The sequence below is a fragment of the Sparus aurata genome, chromosome 16 (assembly GCF_900880675.1).
Source record: "Sparus aurata chromosome 16, fSpaAur1.1, whole genome shotgun sequence".
NCBI lineage: Eukaryota > Metazoa > Chordata > Actinopteri > Spariformes > Sparidae > Sparus > Sparus aurata.
This window is the reverse complement of record NC_044202.1, coordinates 6,389,439-6,412,731: the sequence shown is the minus strand read 5'-3', so window position 1 is coordinate 6,412,731 and position 23,293 is coordinate 6,389,439. Positions and strand designations below refer to the sequence as shown.

Sequence of the window (23,293 nt, the reverse complement as noted above, 5' to 3'; positions counted from 1 at the left end):
TAGTGTTTATTCATGTTTTGTTTATTTTCAATTCAACACCGGCCCTTTTTGGCTTGAATGTGCATGTGCATTTCTTTTTTTAGCACATTTTTGCCTATAAAATAACAATGACATTAAGACTCTGTTTAATACTATTAATACTGTTTATAACAACTTAATATCAGCCACTTATTACTTCCAATCAAATGAGTCATCCTAGATTTTCTTCTGTATTTTATTTAATGTTATTCTTTTGTTCAAAAATATGTCAAGTTCTGTAGTATTCCAATAGTTGGACAAAAGTAGCTTACAATGATGATTAGTTGTCACCAATGACATTAATCACAAATTAGTGAGCAAGTTTTTAAGAAAATGAAAATGAAAAATTATGAATATTTTCTTGTTTCTTTACTCCTTCATGACAGTTATATGAATATCATGATCAATATCACATTGGAGAACGTCTTACCTGGAAGTAGAGGCCGACGGTCGGCTTTGCCATCAGGCTGTTGAAGTGCTCGTGGAAATCCTTACTGAGGATATCCTGAGACATGGTCTCATAGGGGTCAAACGCCTGCTCCTGTAGACATGGAGGGAATAAAGGATTTTCAGACACAAGCTAATATGACAATAAACATTAGCTAGCTTGTATTTAAGGAAGTATCATTTAAGGAGCCTTTAATTTAACATTTTGCTTGATTACCAACTGTTTAGACTGCTGCTAAATTAGCACAAATGTTACACATTGTATTTTGCCAGCACACATCTTTAAATGGTGAGTTGTATGGTATTCAGGTCAGAAGAGCTTCATACCTCTGCTAGGTCTTCAAAGCAGCTGCCCACCAGCGGATGAGGGCTGCCGTCGGCCGTCATCTCCACGGCGTCCTCGATCAGACCGAGCAGCTTCACTGTCAGCTCGTGGATGTCCAGAATGTTACTGAAGATCACCTCCACATCCTGCATTAACGAGACAACACAAGGGAAGATGCTTCAAGGTTGGAAAGGTGGGCTTGGCTGGTGTGAATCCTGAACCCTGAACTCCAGAAATTGCTTGAGCTATATTTATAACTTTCAAATATTTTAAACATTAAAAATCTACAAGTAAGTACAGATGTCTTAGTTTTCTCTGGTGGAGGGAAGTGGGGGCAGAGAGGCAGGCTTTAAAAACCTTACACTGATAAAAGACAAGTTCTTCTTTCAAGGACGTTTAAGAAATCATCTTACCACAAAAAAAAACAACAATGACCAGGTTACTTAAGAGCCCGTAAACACAATGAAGTTGTACAACCATACGAGTGTGTACAGTAGCAGGGTGGTGCTGAAAGAGCTCCCATTCTTGGTCTACCTCCCTTGGATAAATAAATGCCAAAGAAGAGTGGTGAGAATGAGCTCCAAACAACAACATGCTCATTTTGCCTGAGGAAATCATTAGTCAAGCAGATGAGAACCCAAAAATAGCACAGAGTGATTACTGACTGCTAAAGTCTGAATAGACGCCCGGTCCCGTCATTATTTGACTGTCACACTTTCTTGACATCTCCCACGTAATTTCAGATTACGCTGAGTTTCAACAGACATAATTGAGGTTATTTTTGCGAGGGCTGCAGATGTTGTTCCTGTCTCAACATAATTACATGTTCTGCATTCCACTGGGCCTCACAAAGGTTTATCCTCCTCACCCAAATCATACCACAAATTACCCAACCCAAAATATGCAAAGCCACAGCGACCCATTAAACTCAACTTTCCATTCACTTCTCAACCCTGAGACCCACTGTCGTTTCCTTACCCATACCCATTCTTATTCTTTATTTTTTTCGAGTGCTTAATTGCCATAATAGACACAACTTAATTAGCAATTTGTTTCCTTGGTAAACGCTCTGGGAGAGACACAAATGTCTATTTAGCGGACTGTTTACTGGAGGTCAGAGAGCATGGGTGGTGCCCCTGGAGATGGTTGGAGCTAGTGTTATCAGGAAAAGACATACTGGCTCAAGTATCTGTCCTTCCACAGAAAGGATGATTGCTTTGAGTTTCTGGTCATTCATCAGAGAAGAGATGTTATCTAATCCCAGATCATTTAAGAGCAACTTGGCATTGGTTAATCGCAAAAACTCAAATTACTTACAGGAGAAACATACAACAGTTGAGCGGTCTTTTCTTCAGGTTTAACGACATAAATCACGACAATGAAATGTGTTCCAAAGTGCTTGCTGATGCTGATTACCAGTTAGCCGATTACAGAGTTGTAATCTCTAAATGTTCTTACGCTGGATTTGTGTGAAATGACTTTATAATTAGGTTTTTACTTTGAAACTTGACTGTTTGTTTATAAGCTGGTTTTAGAGAAAGCTGGCCACAGCTGCTTTATGCCTTTCATTAACCGGCACCTTTAGGCAAATAACTCTGTTGGTGAGTCATTTTTACAGGGAATTATTGATTTTCTTGGTAACTCTATTTTTAATCTGGTAATAACAGAATGACGCTTCTATTATTTTAAGCTTGTTTAATACGCGACAGTCATAGTTTATAATGCAGTGTTTTCCTAGTCTTGTGATACACATATCTTATTGAGAGCAGCTGTAAAAAGTAAAAAGTTCCTTGCTGTAAGTCGTTGTTGAAATGATCATTTAGACAGTTTTTTAATTAACTTTGAGAGTCTTCCTCACCTCAGGCGTGAAGATTTTGGGGTTGGACAGGAAGTGATTGCGGAACACTTTGATGATGAGGTCGAGCTCACGCAGGTACTGCCTCTCCTCTGCGATTTCAAGCCTCACCAGGTCGTCGTACGTGAGCTCCCCGGAGGACGACGGCTCCTCTGTGCACTGAGACATTAAGCCGATGTCCTCCTCCTGGTCAAACATGTCCATCAACACCTGGAAACAGACAGCGGAAATGATTTTTATGATGATCCACAGACCTGTTTATCAAATTAAGTGATATACATGGGTGTTGGTTTTCCCCTTCTCAGAATACTGACCTTGTCCGCGCACATTGACACCTTGATGTCCTGCTGGCTGATTTCATAATGCCGAATGTTGCCGACATAGTTGCCCGCTAGTTTCAGTATGTCTGCTGATATGTATTCTAGCACAGCCACGATGTACAGGGACACGTGGTAGTCCACTTTATAGCCCAAAACCTCCTGTTGGATAAAAAGCAGAATAAAAACATATCAAGTAAACAGAAGTCAATCGGCAGTTCAAAATCATTCAATGAGTCGGTTCTAACCTGCACTGACGATCACTTCAGGGCAATTCAATTTGTCTTAAACCCACTGTAAAACCAGCAAGCTAAATTGCATTATAAATATTTCCCAGGAACTGCTGCAACTTTCTGAAACCTGCGTCAGAGTTGACTGTGTCTTATAAGAATGTGAAAACTGCCAGAGGCCATAATATGTTAACTGAAACATGCCCTTTAATCTTCGCACGCTGGTAAGACTGAATGACATTCATAAAAAGTCATTTTGGAGTAAAGAGTATAGTTTATGTAGTGAATAAAGAAGACTGTTCGTCAGGAGTCTTTACCTTCAGCAGTGGGTGAATCTTGTCCACGGGGAGAAGTAAAGGGTTTCTCCTCTTGCGCTTCTCGATAGCCGATTGGGCGTCTGCAATCGCCCACTTATCTATAGGGTGGGGAAAGGTTTTCTGGACCCGTTCCTGGAAAGAAGGAAATTATTGTCTTAACACTTGATACATTTGGGAGCATTAGGATGATTGACAGCTGCATCGCACAGAAGTATTTAATTAGTTATGTGGAACAACAATGGCAGCACGTTTCTTAACTCTACTATTTCACAAGAGGAGTGGCTGACAGTTATGATGAATCTGAACCTGAATGAGTTCATATTTAGATGCTCCATAGAAAGTCTTACCTCTACATCCTGCACAGAGCGAGGCTGGGCCACACACAGCATGTTGAGCAGCTGCAGGATCAGCTCCTCGATGTGCTGCAGGGCATCCTCCTTCGCCATAAGGGCTGGATGGACCTGCTTCTGTACCTGAATGTTACAGACAAACAAAGATATGAGGGGCCAATAACAGCAGTGTGGTTCATAGAGCATCCTGCAACTTAAAACTGGAAGAGAAGATGAAAGTTGATGAAGACCAAAATCAAGCCCTTTTCTGCACCTTTAACATGATGTCAACCGAAGCTGTGGTGAAACTGATAGTAACACCTGGTATGATGCATAGCAGTCAGGCTAAGGTTGCATTTTATGACGTCAGACAGCAAGTATAGACAGTGAATGATGGTAGAAAAACACCTTCATCTGGTGGTTTTTGCATGTTTCAGCCCACTGACTACAAATTAGCTCTACATTTTCCAGTAGTATAATATACCTTAAATAATTTAAGTTTCCATTCATTTAACAGGGTTGAAAATCAACTTGAAGAGGCATGAAACAGTGCGACAGAAAACTAAATTATATTTGGATTGCAAACAAAACAAGACATTCTCTTGGGAAACAGACATTTTTTGACCAACTCAAACACCTCTCGGATGTAGGTTATTGTGTCCTTGAATGCATCACGAAGAAGAGTTTACAAAACCGGTCTGCATAAAATGAAATTAAAGAAATCTGAAAATTGCTGCCTGACAACAAGGAAACTGATCTAGCACGTATGAACCATATGAAAAGCTTGATCTGCAAGGTAAACAAGCTTTGTTAGTTTCGACAACAACGGACAAATCTAACAGCATCTTTGTATGAAATCTGGCTGCACACAGCCGGGAAATCCACTCTCAATTATGCAATTATTAATCAGTCTCAAAACAACCTGCAAGAGACTGCCAAACAATTAATCTGTCAACAAATATCAAAGCCATGGATTCAAAAAGGTCTCTTCTGCTGATTTATTGACTCATCCAGGCATCCTCCTCAGTAGTGGGACTCCTGAAGGTGGAGGCAGCCTGACAGAAGGTGTGTTTTTTTAGGTGCAGACAGGAGAGAAGGTGTGGCATCACCAGGTCTATGCATGGAAAGAGAAGAACACCCCCCCCAACCTCCAACCTCCCAAAAGTTGTCGTCATTCGGGCCGTGCCCTCTTGCAGGAATGCTGTCAGTTGAGATACTATTATAGCACCCAAAGCAGACTCAGAGGGGGAGGAAAAAAAAAAGGCTGTGGGAGCGAACGAGAGGAGAGAGGTGGATAGAAAGACAGCCTAACGTTTACTCTCCACTCACAAAAGCCAGGCCTGTTCACATGCTAGTGATGGAATTACCCTGGCATACAGTAAAGTGGGGCATTATGATGACAAAACATTGCCCCCGGACTAAGGAATGTGAGAGGAGAGTTAAAAAGGTCAACGCAGAGCGCGCTTCGTGCATTCTTGTTCTCTGACTTAACAGAGATGCAGCGACAGGCAGGATGTCCCCTCTGTCTCAAGTTTGAGTTCATTTGTTTGAGATAAAGTCAGAGAAAAAAAGAGGAAGGTGAAAGGGGATCATAAAAGACCCCCCCTCCATCTTTTTCCTCGATTGGTTTTGGATTCCTTAACCACATTCAGATGCTTTTTAAAACAAGTGGAGCTGGAAAATCTGAAGCCACAGCTTGGCCTCGTTTACGTTTCTGTACGTCATCTCTGTTTTGATGCACACTCACAAGACCTAACAGTTATAAATAAGCCACAAGCATAAACTCTACTTGGAAAAAAAATATATATCAAAGCAGAAGTAGGCTATGAGATATATCCTCTTGACCACAAATAGGCACTTGACCAAATTCCACAGGACACCAGGAGCTGTGAGTCACCACACTGAAACTACGGGGGTTTCCCTCGACTCCATTCACAGAATAGTTGGCCCGTTTCTGAGAGGCCCACATCCAACAAGTGTCGTCTATCTCCAACAATGTCAGGATGGGAGACAGAGCAACACAAATACACAATTTTGAATGTCATTCGAATTAAAACATAATAGAAAGTCCATTCAAGCACAATACATGCTGCTGCAACATCGCTCTATAGGTACCCTACAACACAAGGAAGTACAGTGTTGGAACCTTTATTCATAGAGAATCAAGCTGCAACAATTTGAATTAACCAGTTGTAATTATTTCAAGTAAAAAAGCCAGAACTTGACTAAATTTCTGGTTTCCTCTACTACTTAACTGAATAACCTCTAGATTTGGATTCATCTGCAACAGATCTGATAATCACATAATTAATCAAGCACATAGTATGTGATTTGTGCTGCTAGAGCCCTCTCAATCAAAAATAAAATCAAAGAAATTGTTTGCCGAGTGTGTGATCAGAGTCTTCCAGCTCTTGAGGAGAGAGTCGACTGCAGAGCCAGACCCTCCGGAGGAATAAACGCCCAGCGTCACATCAGTTCTGCTCTGATCTGGAGCAGTTTACTGACGGGGAGAGATCACAGAGCTCTTTTCAATTTTAAAGACATAACATGAGCGAGCTTCTCCCTATGAATCTGTCAGTCCTGCTGGATGACGGCGTCTAAATTGAGGACTGAAAGCAGAGCGAGACCACCCGCAGGTAGGACTGCGGCCCAGTGTATTTACAGTACCACTGAAACTTGATCTTAATGGGTGATGGATGTAACATGGTCTAATATAGTTGGCGGCAGACACTGAAGTAAGTGTGAGCAAAGCGAAAGCAATGGTGTGGAAAAATAGCAGGGGAATTCCTGAATTTGAAAAAAAAGCACAGAAAACATCTGAGACAAGAGGCTCTGGGTTTCTAATGATAGCCAAAACAACTTTTCCTTCCAAGACGTCAGGTGAACTCAAAAAATCTCCACTTATTACTTGAATGTGCAGCAACTCAATTATGCTCAAGAGAACAGATTCACAGAGGAATTCTGTGCAAATATCCAAGTAATAATCCATCAAACGTGAAAACATTTGCTATTTCTGGTGGAGGCAGCCATGTCTACTCAACAACTGTGATTATCAAAGACAACAGCCATCCACTGCATCCAATTTGTCAAATTAAAATTCAGAGACTTTAAATTAACAGGATCCTGATCATGTGAGCTTTCATGCACATCCTCCTGTGCCATGTTAAGGTGTTCAGTTTCATGGGTCAGCTCCATTAAGAAGGGGAAAGGCTAGTGTACAGGAAGTCCCAATGCTCACTCGCTCGCTCACTCACTCACTCTCCCTTTTCCTCCACCTCCTCCTGCCTTGTTCTCTACCCACACAGAGCGAAGCCCCCGGGGAGAGCAGATCATAGCAGCAGACTGAGAGGTATTGATGTGCGTGTACGAGGAGGCAGCAGCAGGAGCAGGCTCATACTACACACACAGGCTGGAGCAGAGCCAAAGCCAGGAGAGGGAAAACCAGGATCCACAAAACTACCAGGAAAAAAATCCAACTGGTCAGGGTTTCATCCACAATGCCTCACAGCTAAAGGAGTATATCCATTTCTGGATTAAGTGCAAATATTAGACCACACACTGAGCAGACTCACTTCTCAAAGACCTATCCATGAATGCACTACATGCTACTGTAAGTTAAATTAAACAAAGATCTCCCTGCAGCATCGTTAAACTATTCCTGAAACAATCAGGAATACTCAGCTTTAGCATCTTGAATGTAGGGCTGCAATTTATATTATTCACTATTCTGCAGATTATTTTCCCATTTTATTCTATTTTTTTTTTGTCTATAAAATGCTAGAAATAGGTAAAAATGTCCATCACAATGAACCAGTTTCAGGTAATGTACTTAGACATGTTTGTTCAGTTCAATAGGGCTGCGACTAACGATTGTTTTAATTATCGATTAATCTGCCTATCATTTTCAAGATTAATGGATTTACCATTTAGTCTATAACATTTTTTTTTTTTTTTTTAATCATTGCAATTTTCCAGAGCCCAAATTAACATCTTCAAATTGCTTCTTTTGACCAACAAACAGTCCAAAACCCTCCAATTATTTTCACAAATAACAATGGAAAACCGGTGAGTCCACATTTCAGAAGCTGAAACCAGCAAATGTTGGACAGTTATCAATTCTAAAAATAGTTGGCAACTAATCAAATCATTTTATTTTGAATGAGTGATCAATTAATCATTGCAGCACCAATTTATCATTGCTAACAATCAAGCAATCTAAAAGTATCTGCGTTGGTGCAAATATGAGACCTGGCTCATGGAACAACCTATGTCACGTGAATATAATGTAACTAACACACACTGTTTACTCACTCAGTATCTTAAACATAACCGGGTATCATGTGCTGCCACAACATGTTGCGATAATGAGACCTGACAGAAAACAATGGAGCAGACTGTGGCTTACAAGCGAAAGTGAAGGGAAAAAGTCTGATCGCTCAAGTGGAAAAGTACACGCAGCATTTCTCGAAAGCTCCGCACCACAGACATTTTACCTCAAAGAATATTTTATTACAGAATAAAAATTGCTGCATCATCAAAAGTATCAGTCGTGGAAACTGACACAGATTCCTCGATGCCACGTTCGCGTACCAAGGAGCTGGTACATGCACGCAAAAATGTGAAAAAGGTGGTTCAGATTTTGTGCAATGAAGAGCTGCAGGTCAGCTTGCAGTGAGCTTTGTGTAGTAACAAAAAATAAATAAATCATGCACGTCTCGTCTGCGACACACACATGGATCAGGTGTTGCTGTGTGTGCTGGTGGTACAAGGAGCAGAAAAGTTGGAGGTAATAATAGAGGCTGGACGGTGTTAATACAGGGTTAACATTTTCTAATTCGATTGATTATTCTCCTGGCTGTGTATACGAGGCTGCATCAGGCTCAGGTTGCAGGTAATGTGGCTTGTGTGTGTGTGTGTGTGTGTGTGTGTGTGTGTGTGTGTGTGTGTGTGTGTGTGTGTGTGTGTGTGTGTGTTTGTGTGGTGGAGAGGTGGGGGTGGGGCTTGTTATTATACCCGAGCATGTGTCACTGTTTGTGATTCATGCCATGACATCATCTGCCATTACAACCAGACTGTCTGGGGAACCATAGGGCAGAGATCAACGCCGAGACAACAGGCACACACACATATTAAAACACACACACACACACACACACACACACACACACACACAAAAGATGCATGGTTCAGACATACAAGACACACACATACAGAGCCAAAGAGACATAAACAGACATAGATAATCCTTTAGACAAACACAAATATAAACACAGACATGTTATATAAGCACATGTACACAACAACGAAACAAAAACTCTCTCTCACACACATGCACAGACACACACAGACACACACACACACACTACTCCCCTGACATTTAGCTGGCCCTCCTAACATTCACATCATCAAGACAATGGCTGGTGGTCGTGCCGTTGACGGCACGTGGCCTCACAGTGACCCCAGTCTGACCCGACCCAGTGACCCCTGTCGGCCTGCATCCTCACATCCTCCCTCCATCTGAGGTCACAGGCTTGATTCAATATTCAGGTACGGGAGGGGAGCATTTTATTCATCAACCAGATTCTCAACCCACGCTCCTCTCTGCAGACTGACAGCCTGGGAGTGGTGTACAGGAAGTGCAACCTTTTACCGGGAACATCCTTTCCAGTGAACAAACAACGCTCATCGAGAAGACTTGACAATGTGCTGCAGATTATGTCACTTTCTCTGTAAAATTTAAATCAAAGAGGTGCCATCTCAGCAGTCACAGTTAATTTCCCACCTGTAACACTATCTGGATTGGTTGCACATCGTAGGGCAGGGTGATACAACAATAGCAAGACGTATCGATACAGATGCGCCATCTATAGCATTTAGAAAACAGTGTGATAATGTCTTGGATAGTTTCGCGTGTATGCATTAAATGCAACAAATATGTCACGGCTCATAAACAGTCGGTCATATCCGTAGCAAAGAGCCGACCATTTGGGTGAGTAGTTTGGTGCACAATGTTCATGTGACTGACAACAACAGAAGAGTGTGCTGTGAGAAAATGAGTGCTGCAGAGAAGAATTTGTAAATAAGAAATATATGGCAGAATTTTCTGACAAATTAGAATACTGTTGTGTGCAAACGGTGCGGGGAAGCTGTCCCGACCCCACTTCCATCTACTGGAGTTCACGACATGTCAATCACGACAATCTACGTCTCCGACAACTGCTGCTACACCTCAAGCCGTCACGATGGAGCGGTACTCAGCTGCAACGCTGTATGAAAAAACATCCAAACGGTACAAGGACATAACCCACTAAACTTAAAATCATCACCTGTGTGCCTTGATAAAGAGGTTGAATTCGAATTTTTTTTTACCTGGTCTTTAAAATGTATTTTAAAAAAGTAGGACAGGCCATTTAAAATATAAATAATTATGCATATCGACCGATTTTAAACTTCTTTATCGTGATAGACTTTTGAGCTGTATGACCCAGGCCGAACAAATCACAAGTAACAGCATATCAACACTGAGATATCTGAGTCTGTAAAGTAACTAAAGTTATAAAACAACGCAGAGTGGAAATAGAAAGTAGCAGAAAATGGAAATATTCAAGAAAAGCGCATCACAATTGTAGATAAGTACAGTACTTGGGTAAATTGTTCTCAGTTACATTCAATCACTGTTTATTCTAAATTCTGAAATCAAGATTTTTCCTTTAACTTTGAATGTATATCAGTTCCTGATATCAGTTATGAGTCTCTCCGATTACTGATAACCGGAATCCACTATTGGTCGTTACAGTTGCAACCTCCCCCTTCTGACAGTGGTGTAATTTTATTTGCATACAGAGTTGCTCTGATGATGTAAAGACATGCCAAGTGCAATTTATTTCAGTGTATAATGTTGCCAGGTTAGCTCGCAGCAGAATCACTTCAGGTCACCACATCTGTCACCTTCCTGAAGTGAAAGTTTCTTTATCCAGCTTGACAACAGATCACAGATGAAACTGATATGAGGAGATAAAAATAACTGACATGAATAAACATGGCGAGACCAGTTTCTGACACCAGGCACTTTATAAATATCTTTATTTGTCATCTAAAAATACTGAACTCGAGACTTTCTGATTCTCTGGGACTCTTTAGAAATACTCAATAACGTATTTGTTTTGGACCTCATTCAGGAAAGTGCCAGAGTGGAGTGACAAGAGCCGACTGACTGAGATTAAAAAAAGATCCAAGCTGCAAGTTTTGGCCTGTTGTGAAGTCCCAATGTCAGGATTTAACCGACTACTCAGGTTGAGAAGAAGATAAAAGAGGAAAGGCGCACACACACACACACACACATAAACAAAGCATGCTTGTAACCTGACAACAGACCTGAGGCCTGCGCCTCATGGAGCGAAGCCCCGTGAAGCATCGTGCTGTGCTAACATGGTAATGGAATGAAACTGTACCCAGCAGAGCTCTGGCCCGTCTCTCGCTGCCAGTGAAACAGCAGCCCTGGGGAATGCACAGTTATTATCAACACCAGCATGTCAGAGGCTAAATGACGCTCTTGCATAGCACCGGGCACGAGCCGCAGTGATCAAGAATAGCCAGGACACGCAGACGTAGCTAGGGGACAAACACTGGACTCCTCCGTGGTGAAATATCAGTGAGCACAGACAGAAACACATAAACTACAACTAGAGAGATCTCGATTCTACCTTTGGCACAAAATGCTTTGCTGTTGACATTATAACAGGCAGGCTTATTCAATTCCATGTGGACGATATAAACGTGCTTTTCTGCCTTTGCTAGAAAGCAATACTGGCGACAGGGATGCCATGATTCTGCAACTTTACAATCACTTTCAGTATGGTATGTCAGTTGTTTTTTCAGTTAATCAACACATGACTTAGAGTACAATTTCCCAGAGCCCTAGATGATGTCTTGAATTACATTTGCTGTCTGACTATCAGTCCAAAAATGACACAGTAATTGATTATCAAAACGTTTTTTTTCTGTCAGTCAACTGCTAGTTTCAGTCCTGCTATCGTCTGCCTGATTTCACAGTAGTTTCTCAAATGTCAGTAAATGAAGCCAGATAAGTCTGCGTCATTTATGAGGTGTCATTTCTTAAACTACCTCCCTGGTTGATCATAAAGTCACTTCCCTGCACCAGCTCTGAGGAGTGTCTGTCTATCAACAGGTTTTCTTTAATCCTGCCTCTAACCAACAATCTAAAATCATTCTCGGAGCCGGAGTCATCCACCATGGCAACTTCTGACAAGGAAACCCCCCGGTGGACAGCTGTGAAAAACAGCGAGTCACAGTCCGTCAAAACCATAACAAACCTCTCTTGCGTCAATCTCTGACAGGCTTTCCCTCCGGCAGTTGTGTAACAAGTTGAGACAATGAAACCGCGGCACCACGGCCCACCACCTGCTCTCTCAGTTTCACCTGATTCATCACACCATCTCTACTGTGCCACGGCTAACTGACAGAAAAAGGACTGTGTTATTTATACACAAGATGTTGCTACACGGCTGGTTGCCTCTGCAGCCACTGGGGATCTGTTGGCAATAGTGACAAAGCACTGTTTTTAAACAAACATTTTAATAATGGATGACAAAATGAACAGTTTCTTGGAGTGATTTTGATCATTTTATGGTAAACAAATGTCCCGAGCCTCTAAATAGAAAGAAGGATGAGCAGACTGTGTGTCTCTGATCTGACAGGTCAAGTCTAAAATAGACACGTAAAACAAAAGAGGTAGTTAACCGACTTCATCAAAGCACAGTACAAAAAGTACGGACGGAGTGAGAGGTCTATTTTTGGAGCACAGGCATGCATCTTTCATGCTTTCAAAATAAACTTTGTTTGCAGTGTATTCATCTATTTCAGGACTCAAGAACTTCAGTGTTTTTAAAAGCATCCCTTTTCCAAATACTCACGTCCACATGCCGTGAAGTTTCAACTTTCTCTTGTAATAACGTCTTTGTTAAAGTCTTAGTGAGTTAACAGTGATGGAATGTAACCAAGGACATTGACTCACGTACTGCACTTTAGTACAATTTTCAGGTACTTGTACTTTACTTGAGTAATTCCATGTTCTACCAAGTTAAATGTTTATATTATACATCTTATACTTCTTACTCTATTACATATTTGTAACAACTTTAGTTAGTAGTTTCTGTGCAGACTGTATGTTGCATCAGAGCCAAAGCACCAACAAATGTTAAAATGGTTTATTTAAATGACAATGAGACCTGTAATCTGTATTTCTACTGAAGTAAAGTAAGTAAGTTTGCCAACACTGAGTATATACATACATGTAAATATAGAGTTGATACCTCAAGTACAATTAAAATCAGATCCTCTAAGACTTTTAATCAAGTGCTTTTTGGATGGGTGACTTTCATTTTTACAGTAAGTAATGTTTTCACACAATAACTATAGTTTTACTCAAGCATGACTTCTGGGTATTGTTGGATAAATATTAGTCAGCAGTGATGAACGGACACTTTTCAGCATTCTTTTCGGAAAGAGGATCAGTTATACGTTTGAAGTGATGCATCATAAGGGAGGAACGCTGACAGTGAACTGGCTGGATTATAAAAAGGTAAAAGGTTAGAAGTGCTTGCTGCTGTTTGGTTGAACTTAAACCTCTGCCAGGTCTCCAAGGTGAGCAACACGTTTTACTATGCTTAATGTAACACTGAATCATTAGCTTGTATTATAGTTTGCCCCGTCTCTCTGCACACCAACACAGCTTTTCCACAGCAGTCTGTGTCCCTCTCAGCGACTCCTTGGAGCTCCAACCACATCAGGACACGTAAACATATAAAAAGGATCTTCACAGAGCCTTGTAGGTTTACACACAGGACCTTTTCAAAGGGAGAGCAGCAGGCAGAGCTGTGTGCATCTTCCAGTATCTAAACAATGTGGCTTTTTTGCGTGTAACCTAATGGAACAGCCAGGCAAAAAAAGTTGACAGTGAAGCATAGCAGAGCAGTGATAACTTTGTGTTTTCAGTTTGAACTCGGAGCTGGATTGTCATGAGTTTGCAAGTCTGAGTGCAAGACTGAGGGAAGCAGGGGGGGTCAGAAAACAGAGAAAAGAAATCTGGTGATGACAGGGAGAAGCCAAGATGATGCAAGCAAAGTGAAAGAGAGGGACAGTCCAAAAGGAACTGATACGTGTCAGTCCTGCTGACCAGTGACATTGAAATTAAAATATTTCCTGTCCAAAAAGTTTCAAGTAGGTTTATGAGAATGAGGTTGCATTTCTCCAGAAAAAGGAGCAACACTTGACGTTTACTCATCATAAAACAGCTGCAGAAGGGCTCTACCGTGCACAGATGATGCATCTTTGCTGTTTGACCAAATGAGGAACAAATAAAGTCGTTGGCAGCAACACACACGTCAAATACTGTTTGACAGTGCCTTCGAGCAACAGGGCAGCAGTCCCAGGACAGCCTCACTGATATAAACTTGCAGGTAACATCAGCACCCTGCAAGTTATTAGTACGACCCGTTTACCCTCAAAAGTACGAAACACTATCGACAGATCGTGACACACTGATCAACTTCTTCAAAAACAGTGTGGGAAAAAAATCATAATAGGGAACTTGCGTGAGAGACTTATTGAATAAACAAACTGTAACAGCCACATACAGACGATGAAGACATCAGTTTCAATACTGACAAGAGCGACCGACAAAACATTGATTACTTTTCATTTATTTGATTTAACGGGGACACTTATAGTGTAGGAAAAACTCTTAATTCCAATTGGGAGCATGTTGGAAATTAGTGTTTTTCACATGCTATTCTTCTGATTTTAGTTTTTTCCTTATCTAAAAAAATAAAATCATAAATAATACTGCTGGTTACATGACAGATGTGCCTGTATTCCTCATAGTACTACTGATACCACTACTGATAATTATTGTAATAATAATAATAATAATAATAATAATAATAGTGTGTGTTTTTATTGTTGACAAGTAGCAAACATGCAACAAAAGTTTGTGTCAGTAAATGCAGATGAAACCAATACCTCCATATCCCCAAACCAATGAATCACCAGTATGGGAATACGTGTTTTGAAAGGCAGTGTGGAGACGGTTACTTGTTGTAGTAATCGCGGTGTTACCTTTCGTAAAGCTTGCACGAACAGGCCTCTCCATTTGTGACTGTTCTCGTCACTTGAAAAGTCGTATATCTGCTGGGGCTGCATTGCTGTAGCGGCTCCTGGCGTTGCCGTGATCCGGGCTGAACTGTCAGCATCGGCCCCGGATAGATAGTCCTTGTGGGTGGGTCAGTCCAGGGCAGGCACGGTGGAAAAAGTCCAATAGTCCCGCTTGCAAATATGAAGAGTATCACCAAACCACACTACAAGTCCGGGGCTGAGTCGGGTTAAGCAGCGGAAAATGAGCTAAAAAAGAAATTAAGCACATGTAGCTATAAAGTTAGGTCGTTAGCTCGGTGGCTAGCGAGGCTAGCCTGCCGCTGCTGTAAACACGGGACAGCGGCTAACTAAAAAGCTAATGGCTAACAACAATGTTGCTAAGTGTTATACTTGCTACTTGGCGTTTCCTAAAAAGCTTATAATAGGCACATTAAGTTCAGTATTAAGTCACGACATGGGAGCTCAGCTCGTTGCCAGCTAACTACAGCTACAAGTTATGTTTGGTTATTTGCTGCCTTCACACCTGTAACGTTAGCAGGCTAGCGTTAGCCGACTAGCTAACTGGTGCTACAGGCTGCTGCTGGCCTTGATGCGCTCCGAGTTTTATGTTGTGGCACACGACCCGTTCAGCTCCAAACAAGGCACACTTTCTCCTGCGCTGTTTACTTCACATTCAGGCATCTTTTCCGGAGCGATCGGCCGCTAAATCCAACGCGAATCCCCGGAACAGCGAGCAGTCCGAGGCATGTCTGTGAGCGGGGCAGCTGAGGAGCAGTCGAGGTGTTTTTGGTTTGTGAAGTCGAAGATGTTCGTACCAACTCCGCTGCCTGTCTGTCTGCTGCTGCTCTCTGCGCCGCGCTCCGCTGTCAGGCACGCACGCTGCGTAATTTCACATTTTATTGGACAGAGGAAAAAAAACAAGGCTGGACTTCTGCCTCATCTCATATTGGCGACAGAATTATAATTATAATAATTCCCGGAATATATATTTTTAAAAAAAGGTCACATAAAATCAACCTTTAATTTACTGACTTTCCTGTTGTGAGAGTGGTGCTAAAACAACACAGTCGAAACGTCACATAATTGATTTTGTGAAACAGGTACATGCAAATAAAGCCACTTTATTTCCAAGGAATTATGAAAGCACTTCCAGTAAAAACATAAAAACAACCGGATTCAGCAGAAGCATCACATTGAGACATAATTCCTGCTTACGTTGGGGCTCAAACAGCATGTTTGTTGCTGACATCCTGCCTCCTTGTGGACAAAATGACTCAGTGCTTGATCTGCTGCAGACAACTGCTTGAATAAATAAGTATGAAAAGGTCAAAACTTGAAGTGACACTGATCTCTCTCTGTTTATTATCTTTTGTTCTACATGCACCTTGGAGGAAAGTGAAGTTGTGCCACAAAAATCCCAACTTTCTTCCTGATATTATCCACAATTTTTCCTTATTAAAAGGTGCAATATGTAAGAATTGGACACTTTTTGAATTCATGCTCCGAACAAATAGGGGGCAGCATATCACCAGCTTAATCGCTAAATGCTAACATTGTGAAAGAAGGGGATGTAAAACAGCAGATTAATTTTTTTGAATGACAGTAATTGTTATTTGAGCCATTCGGTCCAATAACATTTGGAAAGTCTAGAAGAGCCGCACTATTAAATCATTTTATCCTCATTCAAGTTAGCCGGGCGCTAAACAGGAAGTTAGCCGCCTCGGTTGGCGGAAGTTGCACGCTCTATGGGCCACAAGAACCCTGTCTGTAATCATAGTTTTAAAAAATATTTCAAACCAGAATTTTTACATATTGCACTTTGAAAGTGTATAGAGGTCCTGTGGAGTACCACTACACATGTGAATATAAGCAGGCTCCAGAGGAAGCTGCATGTAATGTGATAAATTCCCTCAAGTGATGTCACTGCAGCAGCTAAATTGCATTGTGGGTTACGAGTGCACCGGATATCAAAAAGTAAGAAGAGTGCTTGGCATGAAAAAGGTGATATCTCTGGTGCTGCTGTATCGATTTTGATGAGTCAAACTGCTTGTCAAAACTTCATGCCTACATTACCCACAATACAACGTGAGTGACATCACTAGAGGCAATTTATCACATTTCATGCAGCTTCCTCTGGAGCCGCACAACATTTTACACTACTTTTTTCACACATGCACAAGACCTGTGAACACGCCCTGTAAAAAGCACCTCAGTGTAACATACTGCAGCATGTGTGGCCTATGTTTAAATGGCATATGTCACAAACCACAAACACTCATATATTTGCTATTCAAAATATGAATTTATGCACCATTTTCTTTAACATTCATTTGTCAATCTATGGCATGAATTATCAGCAAAGGTGACACCATTTTTTATAAACAGTATTTCTAGCAATGTGTGAAACCTTTGAAGCTCTAACAGAGAGATAATTCTAGCAGGATTAAATCAAATCACTGCCCACAAACACATAAACAACTTATAAAAACCATGTTCTCAGTTTTGTGTAAACATCACCTAAGACCTTTGAATATTTAGTCTTATATCAGTTTACAAAAACCCGTCTTTCTTCATTATCTGTGCGTATTTTTATCTAAAACTGTGCATTTCATTTCAGTCCAAAATGAGCTAAACCATGTCTCGAAACCTGAGATACTCTCTACATTTCATATTGAAATATAATATATTGGATTGTTCAATTAATTTTTGGGATTTCTTTCTGAAAATAGTTTTGCAGCATTTTGGACTGGGACCAGTAGGCGGCATTACAATATTATAACAACAAAGACAAACTTCTCTCCTTAAGTCAGTAGCTTAAGAGAAAAACACACATGATGAGAGTAAAATAAAACGTCCATACAAGAATTATACCCATGACTTTTAAAAATCCATCATTTAAAAAAAAGGTAAATCTCCCAAAAGTTAAGTTCATATGAAAGAAAACAGTATGTCATTTTTGATAATGAAAACTGATATTATTGAAGCTGAACCTTGTGGCTATGCTTAATATTTTCACTAAGAGTAACTCATCGTACACTTTGTAAGACAGAAATGTAGTGTAGAAAAATACATTTTTACATACAACCTGAAACAGCACCACACAAGTAAAAACAGTCGTAAAAATCTAATCTAATCTAATATATTTTACTTTCTACTCCTAAATTAAGGCTTGACCTGTGATAAACAAAAGGTCTTCACAATGACAATGGCGCTGAAGTCATGGCAGCTTCACACAACATTGTAGTTTCACTTTGGTTCCCTTCACCCTTCTGCCATCACCGTGTTTGTCTACAAAGAAAATCGACTCTCCACCTCGTCTGCTACCATTTCAGCGATGGCGAGGGAGGAGGTGGCTGCCGGCGAGGGAGCGTTCCGCACATGGAGCACCCGACTGCCCACATCCCCGACCCCGCCGTCGAACACAAAGTCGTCTACAAGGTTTCCGTCTCGGTCGAGAGCCTGGGCTCGAACTCCCGCAGGACCCCTGGAGACGAACAACAATGAGGGTTACAGAAAACACATTCTAATCAGATAATTTATCCTCTTGCTTGTGCTACAAACAACTGAAATCCTGCAGTGTGCATGCATTTTTAGCTCTTGTATTATTTCTCTACCTGAGCACGTCACTCAGCGAGAGTTCAGGGATGTACTTCTGCAGGATTTTGACTTGTGCACCAATGAAAACCCCTCGATACATTTCTCCAATCCCGTACGTTATGTTCCTCATTACCAGCTTCTGAAGGCCCCTGAACAATAAAAAGGAAACGATTAAATATTCAGCATCACCCACCAAGGGACAATTACACTGTTATTAACATGACTTCAGCATCTTTGCCTCCTCTCAAAATAAAGCTCCAGGACACAACACAAAGATGATAAAAGGAACAGATGAAATAATTTCCGTGGTACCTGAATGATAGTGCGTCTGCGAAGTCTCGGGCATTGAAATCGTACACTTTGTAACCCTCTCTCTTGAAGGCGAGGACTGCGTTGGGACCGAGCCAAACACTTCCATCCATCCGCGGGGTGAAGTGAACACCAAGGAAGGGGAAACGAGGGTCAGGAACCTATAGGTGTATTTTATAAAAAGCAAAACAAAAATGTAGTGAAATGTGGATATGCAGAAGGTAGTTTTTCATCTGTTTTGGATCTATTTGTAAATCAATGTAATTGCAGTGACGTATTGACACTTACAAGGAAATCCAAACTGGATTCAACAGCAGCTGAACCAGTTTTCTCAATTTTTTTTCTACCAGCTTATTGATTTCAGGTTACATGATTTTCAAGTTAATCTCTTTTTGCCACTTGAGGCCGCCAAAGTTAGAAGCTGCGGCGCACATGAAAGAAACTAGAAATCTGGAGATTGGACATATGGTTTCCTCAGACTTACAGGGTAGATATTTCCTTTGACCAGATAGTGTTTCTCTGGCTTCAGGACCAAATAATCTCCTCTGAAGGGGACGATCCGCGGCTCCCGACTGCACCCAGATATCTGCGACAGGCGGTCTGAGTACAGGCCTCCACAGGTCAGGACATAACGGCACCATATCTCGTTACCCTATTGAAATAATAACGCCATCAGTGAAAAAGACAGAACACAATCTGAACATCGTGATGCTTTTAGTTGCACGTGTCTTACCTTTTTGTCTTTGACTGCGATTGGATATTTCATTCCTGCAGATAAAAAAACAATTACATATTGACAACCCTCGCTCAAAATTGACTGTATTGACATACTGATGTACAGAAAACTATTCATTACCTTCAGTACTCCCAGCTGAGCTCTCCTTGACCATGGAGATGTCATCAACCTCAGATTCTGTTACCACCTTGCCACCTGCCTCTTCAAAGTCTTCGCCGTACCTGAGAGCCACCATCCTCCAGTCCACAATGCCGGTGTAGGGCGAATCCAAGGCCATTATACCCTGCAAGGACGACACACTATAGGCCTTCACTGTCCTCTTTTCTTCTGCATGAATAACTGCATCGCCTGCGAGACTCTTACCCTGCAGTACGGCTCTCGCTCTCGGATTTCCTTGCCATCGATAATACTAAGGTCGCGCACATTGTTCTGCATGCCGCGCTCATATAAAGCTTTCAGTCTGGGTATCTCCTCCTGCTCCACAGCCACGATGAGCTGCCAAATGCAGAAATATACTGATCAATACCAACATTGGCACAGCACAGAGATTCATATTGCAGCTCCATACATGTGGTACACGAAAATATTGTAATTCATCTGTCAAGAGTCATTGGAATGAAAGTTCCATCTATATGATAATTGAGTTCTTCCATTCAGTATTCCAATGCATATTTTAATGATCTCATCTGGTTAAAACACAGAGACAGACCTTTCCACATCTCTTGTAAGGGAGCCCTTTCTTCTCGCAGTACTCGTAGGCTAAAGTGGCTCCTCGCACACACAGTCGGGCCTTCAGCGAGCCCGGCGTGTAGTAGATCCCGCTGTGAATGACTCCACTGTTGTGCCCACTCTGGTGTGCAGCTGGTGAGTTCGAATTGAAGAACAATATGAAGAAGAACAAAACAGATAGAAAGGGAGGTTTCATTAAGATCCTTAGATAGACAGAAAGGGACTTTAAATCCTCAATCTATAACATTTAATATATTCAAAGAGGGATACTTCAGTCAGCTTCATACAAGCTACTCCCAAACCAGCACCTCACTCACTCCCATGAGCTCACAGTGTGGCACATCGTCATTTTTAAAAGCGACAAGGTTCGTTTTTATGGGATGGATTATTTCTTGGCCAGATGCAGTGACTCTCCCAAAATGTTGCACAACTCCTCCAAGGCCCAAAATGTCAAACACATCACTGAAATGTTAAAAATGTAAGACTGGCAAGACATTTAAATTTACTTTTTAAGATGCTTGCTCGATAATGGGGCTTAAGAGGCTTTACTGGTGTTCAATGGTCAAACAAACACTGTGCGACTCTAGCAGATTTTTTTTTAATTCTGTCCAGCACAATGGCAGCTGTTCACCCAATACCTATAAATTAAAGCGAGGACTTGGCACTTAACCCTCAATGTCGTTCTCATGTTTCACAACCAATGTGCTGGAGCACAGAGCCAACACAACTGGTTTTAATTACTGTGACATGCAAAACATTTCTCTCTTTAGAGCAAGTTGTTGTCCTCCTTCCCCACAAGAACTTTCAACCCACCAAGCTCTTTTTCTTTCTCCAGCAGGATGAAGTTGAGCGACGGGTGCCGCAGAATGAGCTCTCTGGCTGTGGCCAAGCCCACGATGCCGGCTCCAACTACGGCTACGTCACACGTCCTGGAAAATAAACAGGCGAGATTACAGACAGTTAAAATTAAAGATGGTTACTGATAACCAACCAGCTTTACAGCTTGCAAAAGGTAGAAGGCCGAATAGAGGACTAAGGTCAGTGGTTCAATGTCCAACTGTACAGGACTGTTAGAGCAGCTATGAGACCTTTGAAACCGGTCAGTAGGGAAACCTTTGACACAAATGTTGTAGTGAACAGGTTATTCATATCTAAAAAGAGAATATCCAGCTCTGATATTGGCCTGATACAGATACATAAAGTCACATTATTTGGACTCTCACGAAAAAATTTGACTTAAACCAATCATCCACAAACTCAATGTCTAATTTTTTACTTCCGTTCAGTTGGGGCCAATAAAATAGTGATTAAAATATAAAAATTGCTACAAATTGTTCTATTAAAGTTCACTGTTTCAGTGCACGGATGTCATTTCGGACAATAAAGTTATTTGTATTGCCATCTGCCCCCCAAAATCGAGTATCGATCAGGCTCTGATCTAGTGGTGTGCTCAGAGTGTAGGCAAAAGTTACAAAATACCAAAACTTGTCCACACTCCACCACAGGATTTTACATAATTAAGCATTTGCAAAGAACTGGAAGTACACAATGTTCAAGCCCGGGAGAACACTTAAAATCCAGTGCTTGTAAAAATGTTCCGAACACTGTCAACAGACAACATCCTGTTTTGATTCTCTGAAAATTAGAAGCAGGCAAAGGGCTGTAAACCAAGCAGACAGGGGAAGAACCAATAAAACCAGCTGAAGGATCAGAGCTGCTTTGCATCTACCGCTTGATCACCATGTAGAAGCAGAAGAATTACGCGCTAAACCTGCAGTTGTTCTAAAGAGAAACGTGGCTTCAGGGACTTTGTTGCCTAATTTGCATTCAGATACGAAGGAGAGGACTGCCTGAACTTGTAAAAACCTGCACAGCCGTCTTTGGTTAAACCTGAGGGACACTTAATCCAAATGGGATCCATTAATTTCGCGATGGCACTGGGTCCTGATGTCTCACTAAACTCATTGACAAAGTAAAGGAGTTGCCTAAGTTCTGAATGTATACCTTAAAGCAGTGGTCTCAAACTGATCCAGTAAAGAGCCGCTGTGGCTGCAGGTTTTCATTCCAACCAAGCAAGAACACACCTGACTCAATCAACTGACCCTGATCCAACAAATCAACTGTGTAAAGACAATTCAGTTGATTGAGTCAGGTGTGTTCTTGACTTAAGAGACCCCTGACTTAAAGTTACAACATCTGTCTTTCACTGTTTGCTTATATTGCTATGGGGGGCACACTACGTAAGCTGCCTACCATGTCCCCAGACGATCCAATAGAGTTGCTAGGTATAATTACATGCAGCTGACGTGCCTTCCTAAAGGTGCAGTTCACTCAAAACAAGTGACTGACAGTCAGACTGGGCATGCACATGTGGATAGAGCACGCCTGGTTGTAGAGACGACAAATGTTATGTGTGTGTAAACATTGTGGTGAGGTGTGAGGATCAGGTTCAGCAGACATATTGTGCAATCTTGCTGTGTGAAAGTCCTTGGCAGTGGCAATTAAAGTTAGTCATTAAAGCAAGTAGCAGCGTGTCTGCCCCCTTTACTTAACTTTATCTGTCAGTCAGTTACATTATAAAGTGAGCAAGAGTATTCATTAAGCTTTACCTGACTACAGGACCACACAGTTAGCTCGCATCTTATGCCATTCTTACCTGTGCAGCTGCCTGGTGGTGACGTCCTTTAGCAGTTTGGGCTGCGCTGCTCCGACAGCCTTCAGAGAGGCTCCGCTGAGTGTCCGAATCATTATCACAGCGTCTACAAGCTCCTCACAGCAGCTCCGACATCGTACAACTGTCACAAAGATTTCCCTGAGCTCTGTTTTGTGTTTCCTCCTCCTGTCCTGCCGTTGCTAGCTCCTCATCCTGCTGCTGTTGCTGCTCTAGCCCCAACAGACGTAACCACGCCCCC

The 23,293-nt window shown here is 41.6% G+C and overlaps 2 protein-coding genes across 3 annotated transcripts in view; both read right to left on the bottom strand.

Annotated features, from left to right (window-relative positions):
- Positions 1–15,870, bottom strand: part of sos2 (son of sevenless homolog 2 (Drosophila)) — a 31,567-nt gene extending 15,697 nt beyond the window's left edge. The window contains exons 1-7 of the mRNA XM_030443884.1: positions 14,975–15,870; positions 3,857–3,982; positions 3,510–3,641; positions 2,960–3,124; positions 2,649–2,855; positions 793–936; positions 449–559 (exon numbers count right to left, since the gene is read on the bottom strand). Coding sequence (XP_030299744.1) covers positions 449–559; positions 793–936; positions 2,649–2,855; positions 2,960–3,124; positions 3,510–3,641; positions 3,857–3,982; positions 14,975–15,058 — 969 coding nt within the window. The 5' untranslated portion in view covers positions 15,059–15,870. The remainder of the gene's footprint in view (positions 1–448; positions 560–792; positions 937–2,648; positions 2,856–2,959; positions 3,125–3,509; positions 3,642–3,856; positions 3,983–14,974) is intronic.
- Positions 15,871–17,292: 1,422 nt separating this feature from the next.
- l2hgdh (L-2-hydroxyglutarate dehydrogenase) lies at positions 17,293–23,284 on the bottom strand. Of its 2 annotated transcripts, none has more exons than XM_030391339.1 (10): positions 23,038–23,284; positions 21,195–21,310; positions 20,362–20,513; positions 20,016–20,147; positions 19,773–19,935; positions 19,650–19,684; positions 19,401–19,568; positions 18,920–19,077; positions 18,625–18,756; positions 17,293–18,494 (listed from the first exon to the last, which is right to left on the bottom strand). In XM_030391339.1, the coding sequence occupies exons 1-10, from the start codon at positions 23,127–23,129 to the stop codon at positions 18,299–18,301; spliced, it is 1,344 nt and encodes a 447-aa protein (XP_030247199.1). In that variant the 5' UTR covers positions 23,130–23,284; the 3' UTR covers positions 17,293–18,298. The 2 variants fall into 2 exon arrangements, with proteins under 2 accessions (XP_030247199.1, XP_030247201.1); XM_030391341.1 differs by lacking the exon at positions 23,038–23,284 and adding an exon at positions 22,386–22,459.
- Positions 23,285–23,293: the final 9 nt, after the last annotated feature.

Coding starts and splice junctions, on each gene's coding strand:
- l2hgdh (XM_030391339.1), bottom strand. CDS start 23,129: ATGATTCGGACACTCAGCGGAGCCTCTCTGAAGGCTGTCGGAGCAGCG. Junction 20,514..21,194: donor GGAGAAAGAAAAAGAGCTTG/GTGGGTTGAAAG, acceptor CGAACTCACCAG/CTGCACACCAGAGTGGGCAC. Junction 18,495..18,624: donor TCGCTGAGTGACGTGCTCAG/GTAGAGAAATAA, acceptor GTTCGTCTCCAG/GGGTCCTGCGGGAGTTCGAG.